At 38.4% G+C, this 20965-nt stretch overlaps 1 protein-coding gene across 3 annotated transcripts in view; it reads left to right on the top strand.

Moving 5' to 3' along the window:
• Positions 1–20965, top strand: part of LOC146000284 (N-acetylated-alpha-linked acidic dipeptidase 2-like) — a 123973-nt gene that overhangs the window by 26276 nt on the left and 76732 nt on the right. For 2 of the 3 annotated variants that reach the window (XM_083137773.1, XM_083137771.1), the window contains exon 2: positions 13282–13417. In XM_083137773.1, coding sequence (XP_082993899.1) covers positions 13282–13417 — 136 coding nt within the window. Of the gene's footprint in view, positions 1–5754; positions 5884–13281; positions 13418–20965 lie in introns of those variants that run through there. The other variant, XM_083137772.1, reaches the window with a different exon arrangement.

Below are 20965 nucleotides of genomic sequence, written 5' to 3'. Positions count from 1 at the left end.
AATTTAAATACGATTCAGGAACTTTTTATGCGGATGAATTTAAATACGGTCCAGGAACCTTTTTTTCCGGATGAATTTAAATACGGTTCAGGAACTTTTTATGCGGATGAATTTTAAATACGGTTCAGGAACTTTTTATGCGGATGAATTTTAAATGCGGTCCAGGAACCTTTTTTTCCGATGAATTTAAATACGGTCCAGAAACTTTTTTTCCCGGATGAATTTAAATACGGTCCAGAAACCTTTTCTCCGGATGAATTTAAATACGGTTCAGGAACTTTTTATGCGGATGAATTTTAAATACGGTCCAGGAACCTTTTTTTCCGGATAAATTTAAATACGGTTCAGGAACTTTTTATGCGGATGAATTTTAAATACGGTTCAGGAACTTTTTATGCGGATGAATTTTAAATGCGGTCCAGGAACCTTTTTTTCCGATGAATTTAAATACGGTCCAGAAACTTTTTTCCCGGATGAATTTAAATACGGTCCAGAAACCTTTTCTCCGGATAAATTTAAATACGATTCAGGAACTTTTTATGCGGATGAATTTTAAATGCGGTCCAGGAACCTTTTTTTCCGATGAATTTAAATACGGTCCAGAAACTTTTTTTCCCGGATGAATTTAAATACGGTCCAGAAACCTTTTCTCCGGATGAATTTAAATACGATTCAGGAACTTTTTATGCGGATGAATTTTAAATACGGTCCAGGAACCTTTTTTTCCGGATGAATTTAAATACGATTCAGGAACTTTTTATGCGGATGAATTTTAAATACGGTCCAGGAACCTTTTTTTCCGGATGAATTTAAATACGATTCAGGAACTTTTTATGCGCATGAATTTTAAATACGGTCCAGGAACCTTTTTTCCGGATGAATTTAAATACGGTTCAGGAACTTTTTATGCGGATGAATTTAAATACGGTTCAGGAACTTTTTATGCGGATGAATTTTAAATACGGTCCAGGAACATTTTTTTCCGGATGAATTTAAATACGGTTCAGGAACTTTTTCTGCGGATGAATTTTAAATACGGTCCAGGAACCTTTTTCTCCGGATGAATTTAAATACGATTCAGGAACTTTTTATGCGGATGAATTTTAAATACGGTCCAGGAACCTTTTTTTCCGGATGAATTTAAATACGGTTCAGGAACTTTTTATGCGGATGAATTTAATTACGGTTCAGGAACTTTTTATGCGGATGAATTTTAAATACGGTCCAGGAACCTTTTTTTCCGGATGAATTTAAATACGGTTCAGGATCTTTTTATGCGGATGAATTTAAATACGGTCCAGGAACCTTTTTTCCGGATGAATTTAAATACGATTCAGGAACTTTTTATGCGGATGAATTTTAAATACGGTCCAGGAACCTTTTTTTCCGGATGAATTTAAATACGGTTCAGGAACTTTTTATGCGGATGAATTTAAATACGGTCCAGAAACCTTTTCTCCGGATGAATTTAAATACGGTCCAGGAACCTTTTTTTCCGCTTGAATTTAAATACGGTTCAGGAACTTTTTTTCCGGATGAATTTAAATACGGTCCAGAAACCTTTTTTTGCGGATGAATTTAAATACGATTCAGGAACTTTTTTCCGGATGAATTTAAATACGGTTCAGGAACTTTTTTCCGGATGAATTTAAATACGGTCCAGAAACCTTTTTTTCCGGATGAATTTAAATACGATTCAGGAACTTTTTATGCGGATGAATTTTAAATACGGTCCAGGAACCTTTTTTTCCGGATGAATTTAAATACGGTTCAGGAACTTTTTATGCGGATGAATTTAAATACGGTCGAGGAACCTTTTTTTCCGGATGAATTTAAATACGGTTCAGGAACTTTTTATGCGGATGAATTTTAAATACGGTCCAGGAACCTTTTTTCCGGATGAATTTAAATACGGTTCAGGAACTTTTTATGCGGATGAATTTAAATACGGTCCAGGAACCTTTTCTCCGGATGAATTTAAATACGGTTCAGGAACCTTTTTTTCCGGATGAATTTAAATACGGTTCAGGAACTTTTTATGCGGATGAATTTTAAATACGGTCCAGGAACCTTTTCTTCCGGATGAATTTAAATACGGTTCAGGAACTTTTTATGCGGATGAATTTAAATACGGTCCAGGAACCTTTTTTTCCGGATGAATTTAAATACGATTCAGGAACTTTTTATGCGGATGAATTTTAAATACGGTCCAGGAACCTTTTTTTCCGGATGAATTTAAATACGGTTCAGGAACTTTTTATGCGGATGAATTTTAAATACGGTCCAGGAACCTTTTTTTCCGGATGAATTTAAATACGGTTCAGGAACTTTTTATGCGGATGAATTTAAATACGGTCGAGGAACCTTTTTTCCGGATGAATTTAAATACGGTTCAGGAACTTTTTATGCGGATGAATTTAAATACGGTCCAGAAACCTTTTCTCCGGATGAATTTAAATACGGTCCAGGAACCTTTTTTTCCGGATGAATTTAAATACGGTTCAGGAACTTTTTTCCGGATGAATTTAAATACGGTCCAGAAACCTTTTTTTCCGGATGAATTTAAATACGATTCAGGAACTTTTTTTCCGGATGAATTTAAATACGATTCAGGAACTTTTTATGCGGATGAATTTTAAATACGGTCCAGGAACCTTTTTTCCGGATGAATTTAAATACGATTCAGGAACTTTTTATGCGGATGAATTTTAAATACGGTCCAGGAACCTTTTTTTCCGGATGAATTTAAATACGGTTCAGGAACTTTTTATGCGGATGAATTTAAATACGGCTCAGGAACTTTTTATGCGGATGAATTTTAAATACGGTCCAGGAACCTTTTTTTCCGGATGAATTTAAATACGGTTCAGGAACTTTTTTTGCGGATGAATTTAAATACGGTCCAGGAACCTTTTTTTCCGGATGAATTTAAATACGATTCAGGAACTTTTTATGCGGATGAATTTTAAATACGGTCCAGGAACCTTTTTTTCCGGATGAATTTAAATACGGTTCAGGAACTTTTTATGCGGATGAATTTAAATACGGTCCAGAAACCTTTTCTCCGGATGAATTTAAATACGGTCCAGGAACCTTTTTTTCCGGATGAATTTAAATACGGTTCAGGAACTTTTTTCCGGATGAATTTAAATACGGTCCAGAAACCTTTTTTTCCGGATGAATTTAAATACGATTCAGGAACTTTTTTTCCGGATGAATTTAAATACGGTCCAGGAACCTTTTTTTTCGGATGAATTTAAATACGATTCAGGAACTTTTTATGCGGATGAATTTTAAATACGGTCCAGGAACCTTTTTTTCCGGATGAATTTAAATACGGTTCAGGAACTTTTTATGCGGATGAATTTAAATACGGTCCAGGAACCTTTTTTTCCGGATGAATTTAAATACGATTCAGGAACTTTTTATGCGGATGAATTTTAAATACGGTCCAGGAACCTTTTTTTCCGGATGAATTTAAATACGGTTCAGGAACTTTTTATGCGGATGAATTTAAATACGGTCCAGAAACCTTTTCTCCGGATGAATTTAAATACGGTTCAGGAACCTTTTTTTCCGGATGAATTTAAATACGGTTCAGGAACTTTTTATGCGGATGAATTTAAATACGGTTCAGGAACTTTTTATGCGGATGAATTTTAAATACGGTCCAGGAACCTTTTTTCCGGATGAATTTAAATACGGTTCAGGAACTTTTTATGCGGATGAATTTAAATACGGTCCAGGAACCTTTTTTTCCGGATGAATTTAAATACGGTTCAGGAACTTTCTATGCGGATGAATTTAAATACGGTTTAGGAACTTTTTATGCGGATGAATTTTAAATACGGTCCAGGAACCTTTTTTTCCGGATGAATTTAAATACGGTTCAAGAACTTTTTATGCGGATGAATTTAAATACGGTCCAGGAACCTTTTTTTCCGGATGAATTTAAATACGATTCAGGAACTTTTTATGCGGATGAATTTTAAATACGGTCCAGGAACCTTTTTTCCGGATGAATTTAAATACGGTCCAGGAACCTTTTTTTCCGGATGAATTTAAATACGATTCAGGAACTTTTTATGCGGATGAATTTTAAATACGGTCCAGGAACCTTTTTTCCGGATGAATTTAAATACGATTCAGGAACTTTTTATGCGGATGAATTTTAAATACGGTCCAGGAACCTTTTTTCCGGATGAATTTAAATACGGTTCAGGAACTTTTTATGCGGATGAATTTAAATACGGTTCAGGAACTTTTTATGCGGATGAATTTTAAATACGGTCCAGGAACCTTTTTTTCCGGATGAATTTAAATACGGTTCAGGAACTTTTTATGCGGATGAATTTTAAATACGGTCCAGGAACCTTTTTCTCCGGATGAATTTAAATACGATTCAGGAACTTTTTATGCGGATGAATTTTAAATACGGTCCAGGAACCTTTTTTTCCGGATGAATTTAAATACGGTTCAGGAACTTTTTATGCGGATGAATTTAAATACGGTTCAGGAACTTTTTATGCGGATGAATTTTAAATACGGTCCAGGAACCTTTTTTTCCGGATGAATTTAAATACGATTCAGGAACTTTTTATGCGGATGAATTTAAATACGGTTCAGGAACTTTTTATGCGGATGAATTTAAATACGGTCCAGGAACTTTTTTTTCCGGATGAATTTAAATACGATTCAGGAACTTTTTATGCGGATGAATTTTAAATACGGTCCAGGAACCTTTTTTTCCGGATGAATTTAAATACGGTTCAGGAACTTTTTATGCGGATGAATTTAAATACGGTCGAGAAACCTTTTCTCCGGATGAATTTAAATACGGTCCAGGAACCTTTTTTTCCGGATGAATTTAAATACGGTCCAGGAACCTTTTTTCCGGATGAATTTAAATACGGTTCAGGAACTTTTTATGCGGATGAATTTAAATACGGTCCAGAAACCTTTTCTCCGGATGAATTTAAATACGGTCCAGGAACCTTTTTTTCCGGATGAATTTAAATACGGTTCAGGAACTTTTTATGCGGATGAATTTTAAATACGGTCCAGGAACCTTTTTTCCGGATGAATTTAAATACGGTCCAGGAACCTTTTTTTCCGGATGAATTTAAATACGGTCCAGGAACCTTTACTCCGGATCAATTTAAATACGGCTCAGGAATTTTTTCTTCGGATGAAATTTAAATACGGTCCAGGGACCTTTTATCAATGAAACAATTATCGGACCGAATTTAAAATGTGCGAGAATAAAGGTTCCGGTTCTGTTGTGGAACCCAATAGAACCGATTAGAATTGAAGACTAAAATTGGTAAACGCTGTAAGTGCCACAATAATTCAAACACCGTTTTCCACGTTAAACTGTGAAATGTGCCATGCTTTATAATGTGGTAAACGTGAAAAGTGGCTGGTAGCCCTCGAAGTAGTTCAAAGGGCGTGTAAAGAGGTCAGTAGTGTGCGCGTTCTTACGGGCTGATGTGCGGAACGATGCGATTTCCCAACACTTTCGCTTTTGGCAACAACGTTTACCAGTTTTAGTGCTCAATTTATGGATTCACCTGGAACTTTAACAACCCTGTCTGCAGATACGGCAAAAAAAGTAAGAACATGATTAGGAAGAAGAACGTTCCGCTATGCATTCAAGATAACGACTACCTGCTGAGAGCAGGAAAATTCTGTCGTAATTGTCAACCGGGTCGTGAATCCCTCACGGCAACCTTGAGTAGCTAGGTAGAGGCAACACCGTGTTACAGCGCCTTGTGCATGCTTATTCCACCTTGAGAGGGCACTGGTGTTGGTCGCAAAGCATGTTGGGTGGAAACAAGGCGTGGATTTGGTGTGTTGTTCTTCTGATCGTGGGTGTTATCATCGGTAAGTCAGATTTGTGAAGTTTGCTCCCTTGTGCATCTTTTGTACAGACGGAAATGTACTTCCCTTTTCCTACCAACTCAGAAGCGAGTTGGAAACCCTTCATTGCTCAGTATAGATAAGAAAGTGGGGGAGGGCAGTAGCAGACAAGGCCAGCACGCAAACTTGTTTCCAGCAAGCTTTCTGTTGGAGTCTTGGCAGTTTGTGGAAGGATTTTGTGTTCCTACCACCCCCTCCCCGCCTGCATCTGCCTGTCTCTCTCTCTCTCTCTCTCTCTCTCTCTCTCTCTCTCTCTCTCTCTCTCTAAAGTGAATATTTCAGCAGTACCAGATACTACAGGTCTCTTACCATCAGGTTCCCCAACAAGAAACCTGTAAACTCTTCTTTCCTCATCCTCCCTATTCCATCGATAAACATCAGGGCCCACCAAGAAGTAGAAAATTACGTGTTTAAAGCAAGCAGCTGGTGTAAAAATTTAATTATCATTTTTTGGGGCTGGTGACGTAAGAGAACGGTGATGCAATGTAGGATCTTCCCTTAATGTTGTAACCTTGGAGGCAGAACGAGTTAAACGACTTCTAAACATTAAAAGAAAAGAAAGGATATCGTTTGAGGAAGTCTGTGATTGTGTTCTTCAAAAAACAAGCGTTTTGATTGGAGTTTTGTAAGGCGTCTGGCTCCCACACGAGAGACCTGATTTCGATTTCCGGGTTGGCTGATCTCAGGTGGGAATTTTTCAACTAATGTCACTGCATAAGCGGCTCTGGAGCTCATTCAGCTTCTCGTCCACGGGTACCAGAAGGGGGAGTAAAGGCAGCCGGGGTGCGATGCTGATCACTTCACTATGATTGAGGTCGAGAATAACTCCACATCTCCCATGTGCCTTTATGGTCGTAATGCACGTAATGGCTATATTTTTAGTTGTTTTTTGGTACTAAAAAATCGGTGTTATTTTTGTAGGTATCGAATATTAGCAGCAAAACAGCGTTGTTTTTGTAAAAACCATCTATTTAAATGTCTTTAACACTCAAAAATCTGTGTAATTCCGATTTTTTAGATGTTTAAAAGTAAAACCATGAAATTCTTATTGCTTTTCTGTGACTTTTTGTCAATGTTGGCGACTTTTTTAGCACAGTTTTTTGCAAAATATCTAAAAGCATGCGGCCCTTAACTTGTAGAAGCGTGTTATTTCCTTTAAAAAAGATTTATATTAAAATAATCAGTTAAGAAATTGTTAAATATTAATAACAATATGAAGCAGTATGTTCATTTTTACTGCTTTCTCTTTTTCTCTGCACATCTAAAGAGACGTATAGAGAGAAGCTCTTTATAGCTTCTTTATTTCTCTTTTCATTTTCCTTACTCCTCTTACATCTCTTGTAAAATACCATATTGCTATTCACTAAAAAATAACACCTTACGAAGTACTTGAACTCGGAAATTTATTTGGGGGATCGTGAATCGACATTGCTACGGGCTCGGCAACAGAGCCATGATGTGGGAAATAGGTCAAGGATGAAATCGCTTCTTCAAATATAGCAACGGAGATTATATAGTGTAAGTGTATGAGGGCCGCCAGTGTATATTAATGGTGGGAAATTTCTCGCGGTAAAGGAAGGAAGGTAAATCAGATAATGCAAATATCAAGTGTTCCTGGTCTCAAGTAGACATTTTCTAACGGGATGCAAAATCAAAAAGTTCTGTCTCTCAGACCGCACAGCTTTTTTTTTTTTACTTTGGTGTGTTGGCACCATCCCCCGCAAGACCCTGGACGCAGTATTCCCCAAATTCGTTCACCCCCAAATTATTTTTATAAATGAATAGTAACTCATTTTAATTTGAATGCAATAGCCTGTCAAGTGGTCGACAGTTTTATCTTAAAATGTTTTAATTTTTTGACACGCAGAAAGCTAGCACATTGATTGGTTAGGTAATTTGAAATTTCAGAAAATGAACTGTGTATACACGGTGTTTTTGGAAGGGGAATACATGTTTAAAAGCCAGCAACTTAATGATAGGATAGAAAAGTCTAACTGGCCACACTGCTGGCGTACGCAGATTTTTTTACCTTCATTTTTAAAGTTGTTCAAAGACAAAAACTGTAATCGGGGCCCGGGGGTCATTTTGACTTTGCTTGAGTTCTTTACTGCTTTCGTTTCAAAAATTTAATTTTCTAAAAAATTCAGGAGCTGCAACTCCGCTCTCTCCTACCCAAACCCTTTGTACGCCAGTGATGCACACCAAATATTAGTACTGCAGTTGTCTTAGCCAAAATTGGTTTCTTCGTGTGACTGATTCAATTATTGTTTCATACAAAGAGCCGTAGATAGTGAACATAAAATTTGGTGCCTACTGCAACAAATTCTCCTCCTGTGCTTAGAGTGTTTCATAGTCAACATTTTCTGGATTGTATCTGAAGTGCAAAGTTCACTTCCTGTGACGAGTTACATTATTTATTTTTCTGTTGTATCAGTTATTTACAATGATTTAGTACAATTATTGTAGTAGTACATGGAACAGACAATACGGTAGAATTTCTAATAGAACAAATGATATACCTGCAGGACGAAATAGCAAGGGCCAAGTCCTGTAAATAGGCTGGATGGGGAATAAATTCGAAGCAACATTCGTGCCATTGCGACGTTCGATTTGTGTGACGGCGCGTTTTCCTGTTGAAGAAGCACTTTTTGGGCTGTTGGGAAAGTTATCTATTCACCTTATGAACTGCAGCATCATCTCCTGAAAATTTACTAACATATTCAAACAACCCTCGTAGAGTAGTGTACAAACATTAAGGATTATATTTTTAAAACTGATGTTATTTATCAACATCAAGAAGTTCATGCCTCATAATTAGACCTCGGATTTTACGTTTTTAATCTATTTTTTCCTTTACAGGTATGTAAGAAATAATAAGTTATGTCAACGTTTGATTAAAAACGTAACAACTGATGAAGTTTTGTAGTGCCTAAAATAACTATTTCACTTGTTAGAACCTATTTTAGGTTTTTGCGCCTAAATCAAGCCTTTTTTTAGGTTTTTATATATTTTTAATGGTTTCACAAAATTTTTACGCCACACAGACGCATTTGCTTTGTTTGCTCACGAAAACATTCACTGACGAACGTGTTTGAAACGTACTCTCTGTTGATTTCCCTTCCTCCAAGTCCATGGTGATTTTTCAAAGCTCTGAACAAGGCAAAATGTCTGGTGCCACTGCTACCTAGTATACAATCCAAAGTGGTCTGTCTGTGTGGTCTTGCTCACTTTCGAGTTACATCGGTGGTTTGTGGTAAACTAACATTTCAGCATTGAAGTTTCCACCACTGACTAGGTTTTTGTTGAAATATTATTGTCAGCCTATAAGATGATCCTCACAGACAAAATTGCGGAGTTTGACTGTGGATAACATGAAAATAGATTGTTGCCTAACTATACGGCGAAGAGTGGATTTTAAAGCAAATTTCCAATGGTAAGTTCTGCCATTGCCGTAGGATTAGGCAACACACATAACGTTATAGTGTGTATTTCAGGATCAGGTGACTATACCTAATCAGTATTTTCAGGAATTTTGAACTATTTTAAGTTTTTTTGAACCTACTTCAGGATTTTTCGAACCTAACTTAATATTTTTAGGACCTATTTTAAGATTTTTAGAACCTATTTTAGGATTTAGAGCCTATTTTAGGAGCCTAAAAGCACACTTTTTGGAACCAAAAAATCCGAGGCCTACTCATAATGCAGCAGCCGGTCTTCGTGGCGGAGTGGTTCGAATCCAGGGCTGGGAATTCTTTGTGAAGTGTCCCTTCATCAATTTCATCATATCATCACACATCCCCATTGTCGCCATCAGCCCAAAGTGGCAGAAAAGCGACGATGGATCACATAAATCAAATCAAATCGTAATGCAGCTACAGTATAATCCTTTACAATTATCTTATGTAACCATCAAACATGGATAACTGCAAGCGAAGTGAGCAGAAAATTGTTATATCTATTTCTTTGCAAACTTGCAAGAAAATTACTTTAATTTGGCGTCGATACTTTCACAGTGCGTCCAAAACGGAAAAGATGCATCACTAAAAACTGGATCACAAAAGTGGTACAATATCAAGTAAATGGTAAGACGATCAGAAACTCTTAATTACTTTTTCGTATATAATATTATAACAAAATCACTATGAGAATTATCCACCGTTATGTGTAAAAGAAAATAATGCAGGTTTCCAGGAGAGGTCACTTGCAGAGCTCCCCCATCCTTCGACCCGCCCTTGTACAGTGTCTCTCAAAAGTTTTAGGACAACGACATTTTAAACTAGGCAACCCAATTTACACAAGGCGTTGGTGGGTTGCGTGTAGAGTTAGGCTCAATTTCAGGTTTGCCACATGCACAATAGTAAAGATAAGTAAAAAAAGTAAAGTGTTCCCCTGTGCTTAGCACCACGCCATGAAGGCGTATAGGGGGTGTGTGGGGGTAACGCCCCACACTTTCTTGATCCGGTCGTGAGTAGGGGTGATGTGATCAGCACCACGCCCCTGACCGCCTTTACCCCCCAGGGTTTCCCCCAGGTACCCATGTTATTCGACGCTGGGTGGGCGCCGGGGCCGCTTCCAACGTTAGAAAAGTTCCCGGATTTGAACCGGCCGAGGATCGAACCCGGGACCTTTAGCATGGTAGTCAGACGCGTTACCGACTGAGCCACCGCGGCCACCATAGATATTTTTAAAATACGCGAAAGGAATAAAAACAAGTAATATTGTATACAATTATTTAAAATATCACTATTATATCGCAAGTGACAAAATTCTTTCTGAAAGAAAAAAAATAGGTTTTCTACTATTTCATCACTGATGAGTCTACAGAAGGGAAAAGAGGTGAGAGAAAAAGAAAGGTGACAAAGGAGAGGAGAAAGAGAAAGCGACAGGAGAAGAGGAAAAGTAGAGGAGAGAAGAAAGAGAGGATAGACGAGGAGAGGAGATGTAGTGAGGAGAATGGAAAAAGATTCTAGGAGAGATGAGGAAAATGGAGCAAAGAAGAGAGAAGAGGAGACGAAAAGAGGGGAGTCGAGAGTAAAGTAAAGGAGAGAAAAAGAAAAGAACGAAAAGAAGAGGAGAAGAGTGCAGTGGAGTCGGAAATCTAAGACAGGAGAGGAGATACGAGGAGTGGAGATGAGTGGGATGGAGATAAGATACGAGAAAAGTAGGGAAGGCGATATGAGATAAAAGCAGAGCAGAAGGAGGGGAGAGAAGAAGGAGAAGGAGAAGAGAATAACAGAAGGGACTGAAGAGAAGAGGTAGTTGCAGAATATCGTCTCAGCGTCAAGAATTGATGCATTGGTCAAATTATCGACATGAAACATTCAATAAAATTTTGAAATGTATTGTAGAATGTATTAGATCGGTTCGAAATGCCTTTTGGCTTAGTTCAGAGCAACGTAAAATCTTCCATGTAAGATCTTTGATTTTACCTGCGATTATACCACAAAAAACATGAATGTAATTTGAATATTTATAAGAATTATCCAATTTTTGTCCACTTCTCGGTTCGTTGAAATGGAGATTTTGTAATTGAATATTTCCCCCCCCCCCCCCCATCGTTAATTCCAAACTGAATCATTCCGTTTCACACAGCGTGGACAATGAACACCATGGGATATGTCTAAAACTTACGAAAAATTTCTGCCACCGGAAGGGTTTGAACCTACGACCATTAGATTGACAGTCCTGAACGGTAAACACTACCCTATTTTTTTTTTTTTTGTAAAAGGAAATACCCCCTACACAGAGGTATCCCTCATCATTCACTCTTTTTCTCACTTTTACACTTTTTCAATTCTTACATTTTCTTTGTTTCTTATCAACTGGACGAACACAAATACCCATGCCTTACCCGGGACTCGAACCCAGAACCCCTGGCGTTGTAGCGCGCTCTGATAACCACTTCGCCACGGAGGTCGACATCCTACAAGCTTTCGCTCCTGAAAGTAAGTAGAAGGAGCTAACCAATGTGAAATGTAGATGCAACTCTCCTCCTACATATCTCCTCCTACCGGATCAAGAAAGTGTGGGGCGTTACCCCCACACACCCCCTATACGCCTTCATGGCGTGGTGCTAAGCACAGGGGAACACTTTACTTTTTTTTACTTATCTTTACTATTGTGCATGTGGCAACCCTGAAATTGAGCCTAACTCTACACGCAACCCACCAACGCCTTGTGTAAATTGGGTTGCCTAGTTTAAAATGTCATTGTCCTAAAACTTTTGAGAGAGACTGTACACTGAGAGTAGTATTGCGAGCGAACTGGCAATAATACTAATTTAATAAGGAGTCAATATTTCCCAAGTTGCCCCCTCCTAAGGCCGGCTCTGGTCGGAAGCTTGGCAAAAGCGTTCAAATGTGTCTTCTTCTCTACAGAACTCCGAATATTGCGATAACTTCTGCATCGTGCATCCTTAGATTAGACAGTTACGATACACGTACGAGAAGACATGTAGAATGCAACGTCACATATTCTATCGTATCTTGTTACACAATAAGGAAAAGCAAGAACGTTGAAAAAGGTTGTTAAATAACATATATTATACTTCATAGCAGCTGAACACAAAACAGTGACAGATGTGGCAGGTACATAAATTTTTTCCAGTCATGCGCATTGGAATACAGCCGTGATGATATCGGTAGCTAAGGGAAGAAACAAAAGGTGATTCAAAAGTATCTTTACATTTTCATTATATCGCCAAACAATGATTTACAGGATGGGATAAAAGACACTGTTGTTTTCCGTCAAGATGGTGCTCCACCCCATTTCGCCAGAATCGTTCGGGACTACCTCGCTGACACCTTCCCCGGTAAGTGGATCGGTCGTGGCTCGCCAAGACTTTGGGCTGCTCGCTCTCACACCTGACTCCCCTAGACGTTTTGGTGTGGGGTTTCATTAAGTCTAGGGTGTACCAAGTAAAGATGAACCCCATAGAGTAACTGACGCAGCGAATAGCTGAAGCAACAATGGAGATCGCTTCAGCTATGTTGGAGCATGTGTTCTGGTCTACGCAAGATATGTGGGTACTATGCCTAGTCTTACAGGGCCACCACATTGAAATGTACTGAGTTTGTCTTTCATTCTACAGTACTTTTCAGCAGTACTGTCAATTTTGTCAGTAAAATGTGACTTGATTAAAATGTCGAGTGACTTTTGAACCACCCTGTATCCTGTATGTATTTGAGGTGTGTATAGAAGAAAAGGAAGACAGCTTAAGATACAAATGAAAGGAAGGAGGTACATACATTTAAGTAATTTTTCTTTGACCTTCCTTGCTTGCGCCTATGCAAATGTTATGAAATAAATATATATTTTATAAAATTTAGAAGTAACCTTACTTTAAAAAAACTTACTTTGCAGGCATTCTCATCGGAAAATATGGATTTCCGTCATCCGACAACAAAGAAGAGCCAATTCCGGGTAAAAATGTGCGAGAGGATATCACAGACACTTTTCTTCAAAAGGTCAACGAAACTGCAATAGCTGCTTACCTAAGGTAAGATTTGATTTTGTTATTTAGCGTCACTATTTTGCTACTTTTGGCTAATCGCGACTATGAGGATCAGTGATAATTGGATGAAATTGATGAAAGGACACCCATGCGCAGGCTGGGATTCGAACTCGGGACTTCTGGCGTCATAGTGCACTGTGCTAACCATTCCGCCACGGTGGTCGTCACCTAAAGTAAAAGACTGGGAAGTTTATCAACATTGCAGGCAGGGCTACACCTTTTTATATACAAGGCCTACGCAGAGGTTCTTTGTTTACATGCAACGTCATCAGTTGAAGGTCATCACGATATCAACATTACAGTCGCAAATTAGTGTCAGATAGACGGGAAATCGGCTTAGTGTAAACGCAGCATTTGTAGCGTGCGTTGAGAAAGTGTTAAAAACACACACTTGAGGCGATAATGCTGATATCGTGTTGTGAACCATGACCTACCACTCATGACGTTACATGTAAACAGTCTCTGCGCAGGCCTATAAGAAGGCATTGGTTGAGTGCTGAACATGTGACTTCGCAACCTTAATTTTTTTTCTTTCTTCATCAATTTTGTATAACTATCTAAGGAAATAATAATAATAATAATAAATGGCAATAAAGTAAGTTTACTGTTAGTTTATAATGAAAATTGTTATTGCACTATTTTTATTTCTACTATTAGACCTACACTTTACGTCAACTTTCCCTGACCGCCCTAAAAATATGTTTAGCGTCGCCAACGGGTAGATACATAGAAAATTATATCTTCTTTCGATATTCATGTTGTGAACACATGATTACTCCTAACGCATCCTCTCTCTTCAAATTCTACGTACCGTGGAAGATGACATAGGCCTATACATTGCTTTTGCTGGTCGCATGCACGAGTTGTTACATAACTTGATAGTGATTGTTTACACGAGGGATCTTACTTTGAATAAACAGAGACAAGGTATATGTAGATACACAGTGCTGCTCAAATCATGCTCTGGAATAAAGAGTAAATTGGAACATTGTGTACGTACGCCTACATGCGGCGTGATTTGGGTCAATGAACTAAGCTAGAGGTAATTTCTCTAGTGCACTCTCTGTGTACCAGTTATTATAACAGGAGTGAAAGTGAATGAATGGACACCCACAAACATCCATGCCTTGGTCTGGATTCGAACCCGCGACCCATGGAGTCGTAGCGCGATGAGCTAACCACTCCGCCATGTGACAAGCAGATTTGACTCATACGTGAAAAGCATACGATGTGCAACAATCAAGTCAGTGGCGAATCGTAACCATACGTTCATAATTATCTCGGAAAAGGTTCGTTTGAGACTCCGTGTTTACTGAGACTTTTATGGTTTTATCACTTCTGATACACCTAGGGTTGCCAGATGTCCCTTATATACGGAATTGTCCCCTTTTAAAAGAAATGTCCCGGTATCCCAGAAAATGTTCTCGGGACGCCCATTTGTCCCGTATTTAGCTAGAGAAATAACGAATTCAAATTTTATTGTATATTAAATAAAACCATGTTTATACATTTTGAAATGAAGAATAAAACTACAATATAAGGAAAATAAACAAAATGATGTTCACGAGGTATCATTTTGTTTTCATGATGTAGAGGTTGTGTTAAAAATAGATTCCTTCATGTACGTAAAATTTACGTAGCACTAGTTACACTGTAATATTGGAACACGATACTGCTCTAGAGTTAACAATGCTTTAAATAGCAATTGAATTTGTAATGTTTAAAAATGTTATAAAAAATAAATTAAACCATATCCATGTCTATATACCGGTAATCTGTATGTCTCGTTTTTTTTTATTTTAGAAATCTGGCAATCCTAGATACACCCTTTAAATCGCAGTGTTCTTGGGAATGAGCTTCAAACTACTCCCATTCGTATACAGTATAACCTTGATAACTCGAACCTCAACATGTCGAATTCCTTGATAAGTCAATTTTTTTGTAATCCCCTTGAATTGTCCATAACACTCAATACTAATTTTACCTCAACAACTCGAATAAAACCTTGATAAGACGAATTTTTGTACAGTTTTTGGGATGCCCTTCGAGCTCAATAACTCGAAGGTGGACTATGAAAAACCTCTATGAGTCGAAGTTGAATTATAATCACCTCTATAACTCGAAGCTTTAGTCGCAAGGACCTCAATAAGTCGAAGTGTAGGGTGCTTACGTACAATCTCAGGCGATCAACAATCGTGTCGAGACTTGAATTCCCCCAAGTTCAGAGGGTCAGTAAACTTTAGACCTCTATAACTCGAAGTAGGCGATTTTGGCCCTCAATAACTCGAACCTTGGTAAGTCGAAATCCTTGATACCTCGATTTTTTTCTTTTTCGAGTTATCAAGGTTCCACTGTATTATCAAATATGGACAATGATAAACGACAATACCCAGTCATGACAAATGCCCGGTTCAAAACTTGTTTTATGAAGGACAAGTATCTTTCCCAAGAATTGTTACATATCCAATATGTAGACACGGGTATCACGACAGGTCTAGGTGTAGGAATGATCTTTTGCCTGTCCAAACTGACGACAATCACCCTCCTCCATTGGGACTTAAACTGACTTGGTTGTACCTTCGGCATTGTCCAGTTCATCGTTCGTTACATGATGTTTATGTCCATATTTTTTCTTCCTTTCACATTTACTCAACCGGCCTCTGCTCCAGGTTGGAGAAGATATCCTGAATCTTGATGAATTCAATTTGCCCTTTTCGTGAGAACATTGTTTTAGAGCGCGCTACTCAACAAGACCACAAACAGTGCAGTGCTGCCGCCACACGTCAATCGGTGTAACTACGAAATGTCACGTGTAGAAATGGGAATAAAGCCATTATCTGCTGAATCCACGATTCATTATTGCCACCAATGACAAACAAGTAGAGTCAGAGGCGTCTCCTGAACGCATGCGGCTCTGCGACGACATTAACAAGCATTTCTACATTCTAATTTCTTCATATAGGAGAAGTATTTATTTTACACGAAAGCGCTCAACTAAACTTATATTACATTTCTTGGATCTGAAGTGACGCATGCGTCAATTGTGGGAAAATAATTATTACTATCTTTCACTTCAGATCCAAGAAATGTAATATAAGCTTAGTTGAGCGCTCTCGTGTAAAATAAATACTTCTTCTATATGAAGAAATTAAAATATAGAAATGCTCATTAATGTCGTCGCAGAGCAAGCTGTCCTTTTTCCCACAATTGACGCATGCGCAGCATGCACCGTATGCGTTCAGGAGACGCCTCTGCATTGAGTAATATCTTTTTAAAAATAATCTTCGTATGTAGGAAGGGTTAATTTAAATAAAAGAAAAAATAGGCAACTAATAAAAAACTGGCGACAATACTGCAAATGAAATATAGTAAGCGTTATGTCAAAGGTTTCACCAGTGGCGGCGATTGGGTTCCAAAACTGGGGGTGAGGCAAAGACAGTATATTTCCCTTTGTAGATAAGGTTTAGCATAGTGCGGGGGCAAACGTGACGAAAAGTGGGGGAGCAATTGCCTCCCCTCGCCCCCTTAATCACCGCCACTGGGTTTCACCACAGACGAGTAGCTTATAAAGGGTCTTTCATTAAGAGTGATACTTTTTAAAATTTGAAAAAAAAATAAACCACTCAACGTATCAAAGTAAATTGTGCTTTATTTTGAAGCTTAGACATTGCAGTTATGTTCTGAATAAAATATTGTTCAAATGTCCACCACGGCTTTGAACACACTGACGCACACGAAGCTCCAATTGTTAATCACTCTGTCCAACATTAGTGGCGTTATGTCTGCGATAGCCTGACGAATGTTCGCCTCCAAATGTTCCAAAGTTCGTGGCTTGTCAGCATAGACCTGGGCTTTGATGTAGCCCCAAAGAAAAAAAAATCCATGGGTGTTAAATCACACGACCGTGGCGGCCAATTCACACATCCACGACTTGAGATGATTTGGTCGCCAAACTTCTCCCTCAGCAAATCGAGCGTAGCATCAGCTGTTTGGCGCGTAGCAAAATCCTGCTGGAACCACATGTTTTCACTATATATGGTGTCAAGTTCTGGCCACAGAAATTCGCGTAACATGGATCTGTAGCGGTTGCCATTGACGGTAACGGTTCTTCTGTCATCATCTCGAGAGAAATAAAGTCCAATGTCGCCGCCATGCCATAAACCGCACCACACAGTGCGTTTTTCTGAATGCAATGGCACCTCATGGACCACTTGTGGGTTCTTCTCGCCCCAATAAGGACAATTTTGCGTATTGACGAATCCACTAAGACAACAATGCGCCTCGTCTGAGAAGATGATTTTTCCACTGAAATCAGGATCAGTGGAGCCATTGTGTGCGTCAGTGTGTTCAAAACCGTGGTGGACATTTGAACGATATTTTGTTCAGAACATAACTGCAATGTCTAAGCTTCAAAATAAAGCACAATTTACTTTGATACGTTGAGTGGTTTATTTTTTTTTCAAATTTGAAAAAGTATCACTCTTAATGAAAGACCCTTATATTGGGTAGGTAACAATTCTTGGGAAAGCTAGCTACCTGTCCTTCATAAAACTAGTTTTGAACCAGCCCTTTGGCAAAGCACAAGTTGCCTTTGGAAAGTTCGTGCGGCTTATCTACACATATACGAGGGTCACTATTATATTTTGAGCCTAACAATGAAAAAACAGGAATTTGGCATTGAAAACTGCTTTATTGTTTTTCGAAGTATTCTCCTTTATGGTCAATACACTTTTGCATTCGTTCGAACCATTTGTCAAAGCAGTTTTTCCAATCTTCTTGAGACACCTCCATAATATGGTTTTTGAACGCATCAACGGCGTCTTCCGCCGACGAAAATCGTTGTCCACGCAATTTATTCTTGGCATTCGGGAAGAAGAAGAAGTCATTGTGTGCCAAATCAGGACTGTACGGCGGATGACCCATCAATTCGATTTTTTGACTGTTCATAAAGTCGGTTGTTAGACGAGATGTGTGACAGCTGGCATTGTCTTGATGAAGAATGATCCGACGGCGTTTGTTTGTTTTCCGTATTTGACCGTCGACCTCTGGCAAACAAATTGTTGTGTGCCATTCAGAGTTGACCGTTCTACGTTCCTCTAAAGGCACAGTTGCCACATGACCAGTTTTCCCGAAAAAACAGGCGACCATTTGTTTCGATGTGCTTCGAGCGCGAACAACTTTTGTTGGATTGGGTTCATCTTGAAACACCCATACAGTCGACTGCTGTTTACGTTCCGGCTCATATGCATATATCCATGATTCGTCACCTGTTACAATCTTATATACGTCTTTTGAAGCACCACGATTGTATTTATTGAGCATTTGTTTGCACCAATTGACGCGAGCGTCTTTTTGAGTTTTTGTCAAATTGTGTGGGATCCAACGAGAACATACCTTTCTCACAGCTAAATGATCATGTAATATTTTATATATGCTGGTGGAACTAATGCCTATGGTTGCCTCAATCTCACAGTATGTCACATGACGATCTTGCAGTATTAGGTTTTGCACAGCATCAATGTTTTCTTGAAGAACAACTGATTTTGGACGACCTTCGCGAATCTCGTCGGTGAGCGAATGGCGGCCACGATTAAATTCGTTATACCAGCGTTTCACAGTGGCAAAGGATGGGGCTTCATCTCCAAATGTGGAAGTAAGTTGATCGATGCACTCTTGTCTTGATAATCCACGTCGAAAATCGTAAAAAATCATCGCACGAAAATGTTCACGAGTTAATTCCATTTTATTGTTGTCGCGCAATCTCCAAGGCAACATAACCAACACAAATGAAGCTATTGACAAAACATTTGAAGTACGTTATGGTCAATAATGCCAGACGATTCCGTGCAAACGTCAAATCGCGCCTAACTTCAATCAGTGTTGCCAAGGCTCAAAATATAAATAGTGACCCTCGTATTAAGTGCCTATTTGTCACATGCTGCTACAGTATGATAAGAATAATCACAGTGCCAAGGGGCAATGGGATTCCTTACTGGGGACGCTAAAGAGGGGTCACCTCCTCCCTACAAGAAACCTACCTTACCCAAGGGGGGCGGCCTGTCAGGCACACCACGTCTATTTTTTTTTTCAGCTGTGAAAATTTTTACAAAAATCGAAAAAAAATATAATGTTCCCTAGGGTGTTCACAATATTTTTGTATTACTTTTATTCATAAAAATATAAATGTAATGTAAATAGGGGCAAAATGCACTAAGTTACCCTCTCAAGCGCCATTCGAGGCAGTGATTGACTGATTGATTTTAAAAAAAGCATATGCTTCGGTCAAAAGAGATAAATTATATAATATATTAGTCGAGTTTGGAATACCTAAGAAGCTTGTTAGTATGATAAAAGTATGCACCAGTGAAACAGAAAGTAAAATTCCTGTGGGTATTAATGTGTCTGACAAATTTACAATTCATGATGGGTTAAAACAAGTAGATGCATTATCTCCATTGCTCTTTAATTTTGCCTTAGAATATGCTGTTAGGAAGGTAAAAGAAACTAACGAAGAACTAAAATTAAATGGTGTGACTCAGTTGTTAGCATGTGCAGATGATGTAAACTTATTAGAGGATGATATAAATACAATTAAGAATAATGCTAAAATATTTTTTAAAGCAGCTAAAGAGATAGGTTTGGAAGTTAGCAAAGAGAAAACTAAATATATGCTTACAGGCCGAAACCAAGTGTTAGGTAATAATCAAAATCTAATTATTGATAACAACTCCTTTGAACCAGTTTCCAAATTCAAGTACTTAGGAATAATACTAACAAATGAAAATGATATTAAAGAGGAAATAGAAAGTAGGCTTAATTCAGGAAATGCATGTTACTTTTCTCTTCATAATATTTAAGAAACTAAAAGTTAAAATATACGTAGGTACAAAACAGTAATTTTGCATGTATTATTATATGCATGCAAAAGTTGGTCCCTTACATTGAAAAAGGAACATAAATTGAGAGTATTTGAAAATAAGATCCTTATGAAAATATTTGGACCTAAAAGGGACGAGGAGACAGGTGAGTGGAGAAGGTTACATAATTTAGAACTACATAATTTGTATTCATGTCCAGATATTATTAGAATGATTAAATTAAGAAGACTTAGGTGGGCAGGCCATGTGGCACGAATGGGGGAGGAAAGAGGAGTTTACAGGGTTCTTGTTGGGAAACCTGATGGTAAGAGACCAGTAGGAAAGCCAAGACGAATATGGAGGGACAACGTTGAGATGGACCTAAAGGAAATCGGTAGGGATGGAAAAGAGTATATAGATCTTGCTCAAGATAGGGACAGATGGAAGGCCTATGTTGCTGCAGCCATGAACCTTCGGGTTTTAGAAGGCTAGAGAGTTAGTTAGATTGATTGATTGATGTAGTTTATTTTACTTCGCCTTTTGTACCTTTTGGATAATTTGCTAAGATTTCGATGAGTGATGAAATGATGAAATTGATGAATGGACATTCACAAACAACCAAGCCCGAGCGGGATTCGAACCCGGGACCCCTGGCGTCGCAGCGCGATGTGCTAAC

This window comes from Lepisma saccharinum, chromosome 16 (genome assembly GCF_977018435.1).
Source record: "Lepisma saccharinum chromosome 16, izLepSacc3.1, whole genome shotgun sequence".
Taxonomy (NCBI): domain Eukaryota; kingdom Metazoa; phylum Arthropoda; class Insecta; order Zygentoma; family Lepismatidae; genus Lepisma; species Lepisma saccharinum.
The sequence above is the reverse complement of the archived record's forward strand: the minus strand, read 5'-3'. Positions and strand labels throughout refer to the sequence as shown.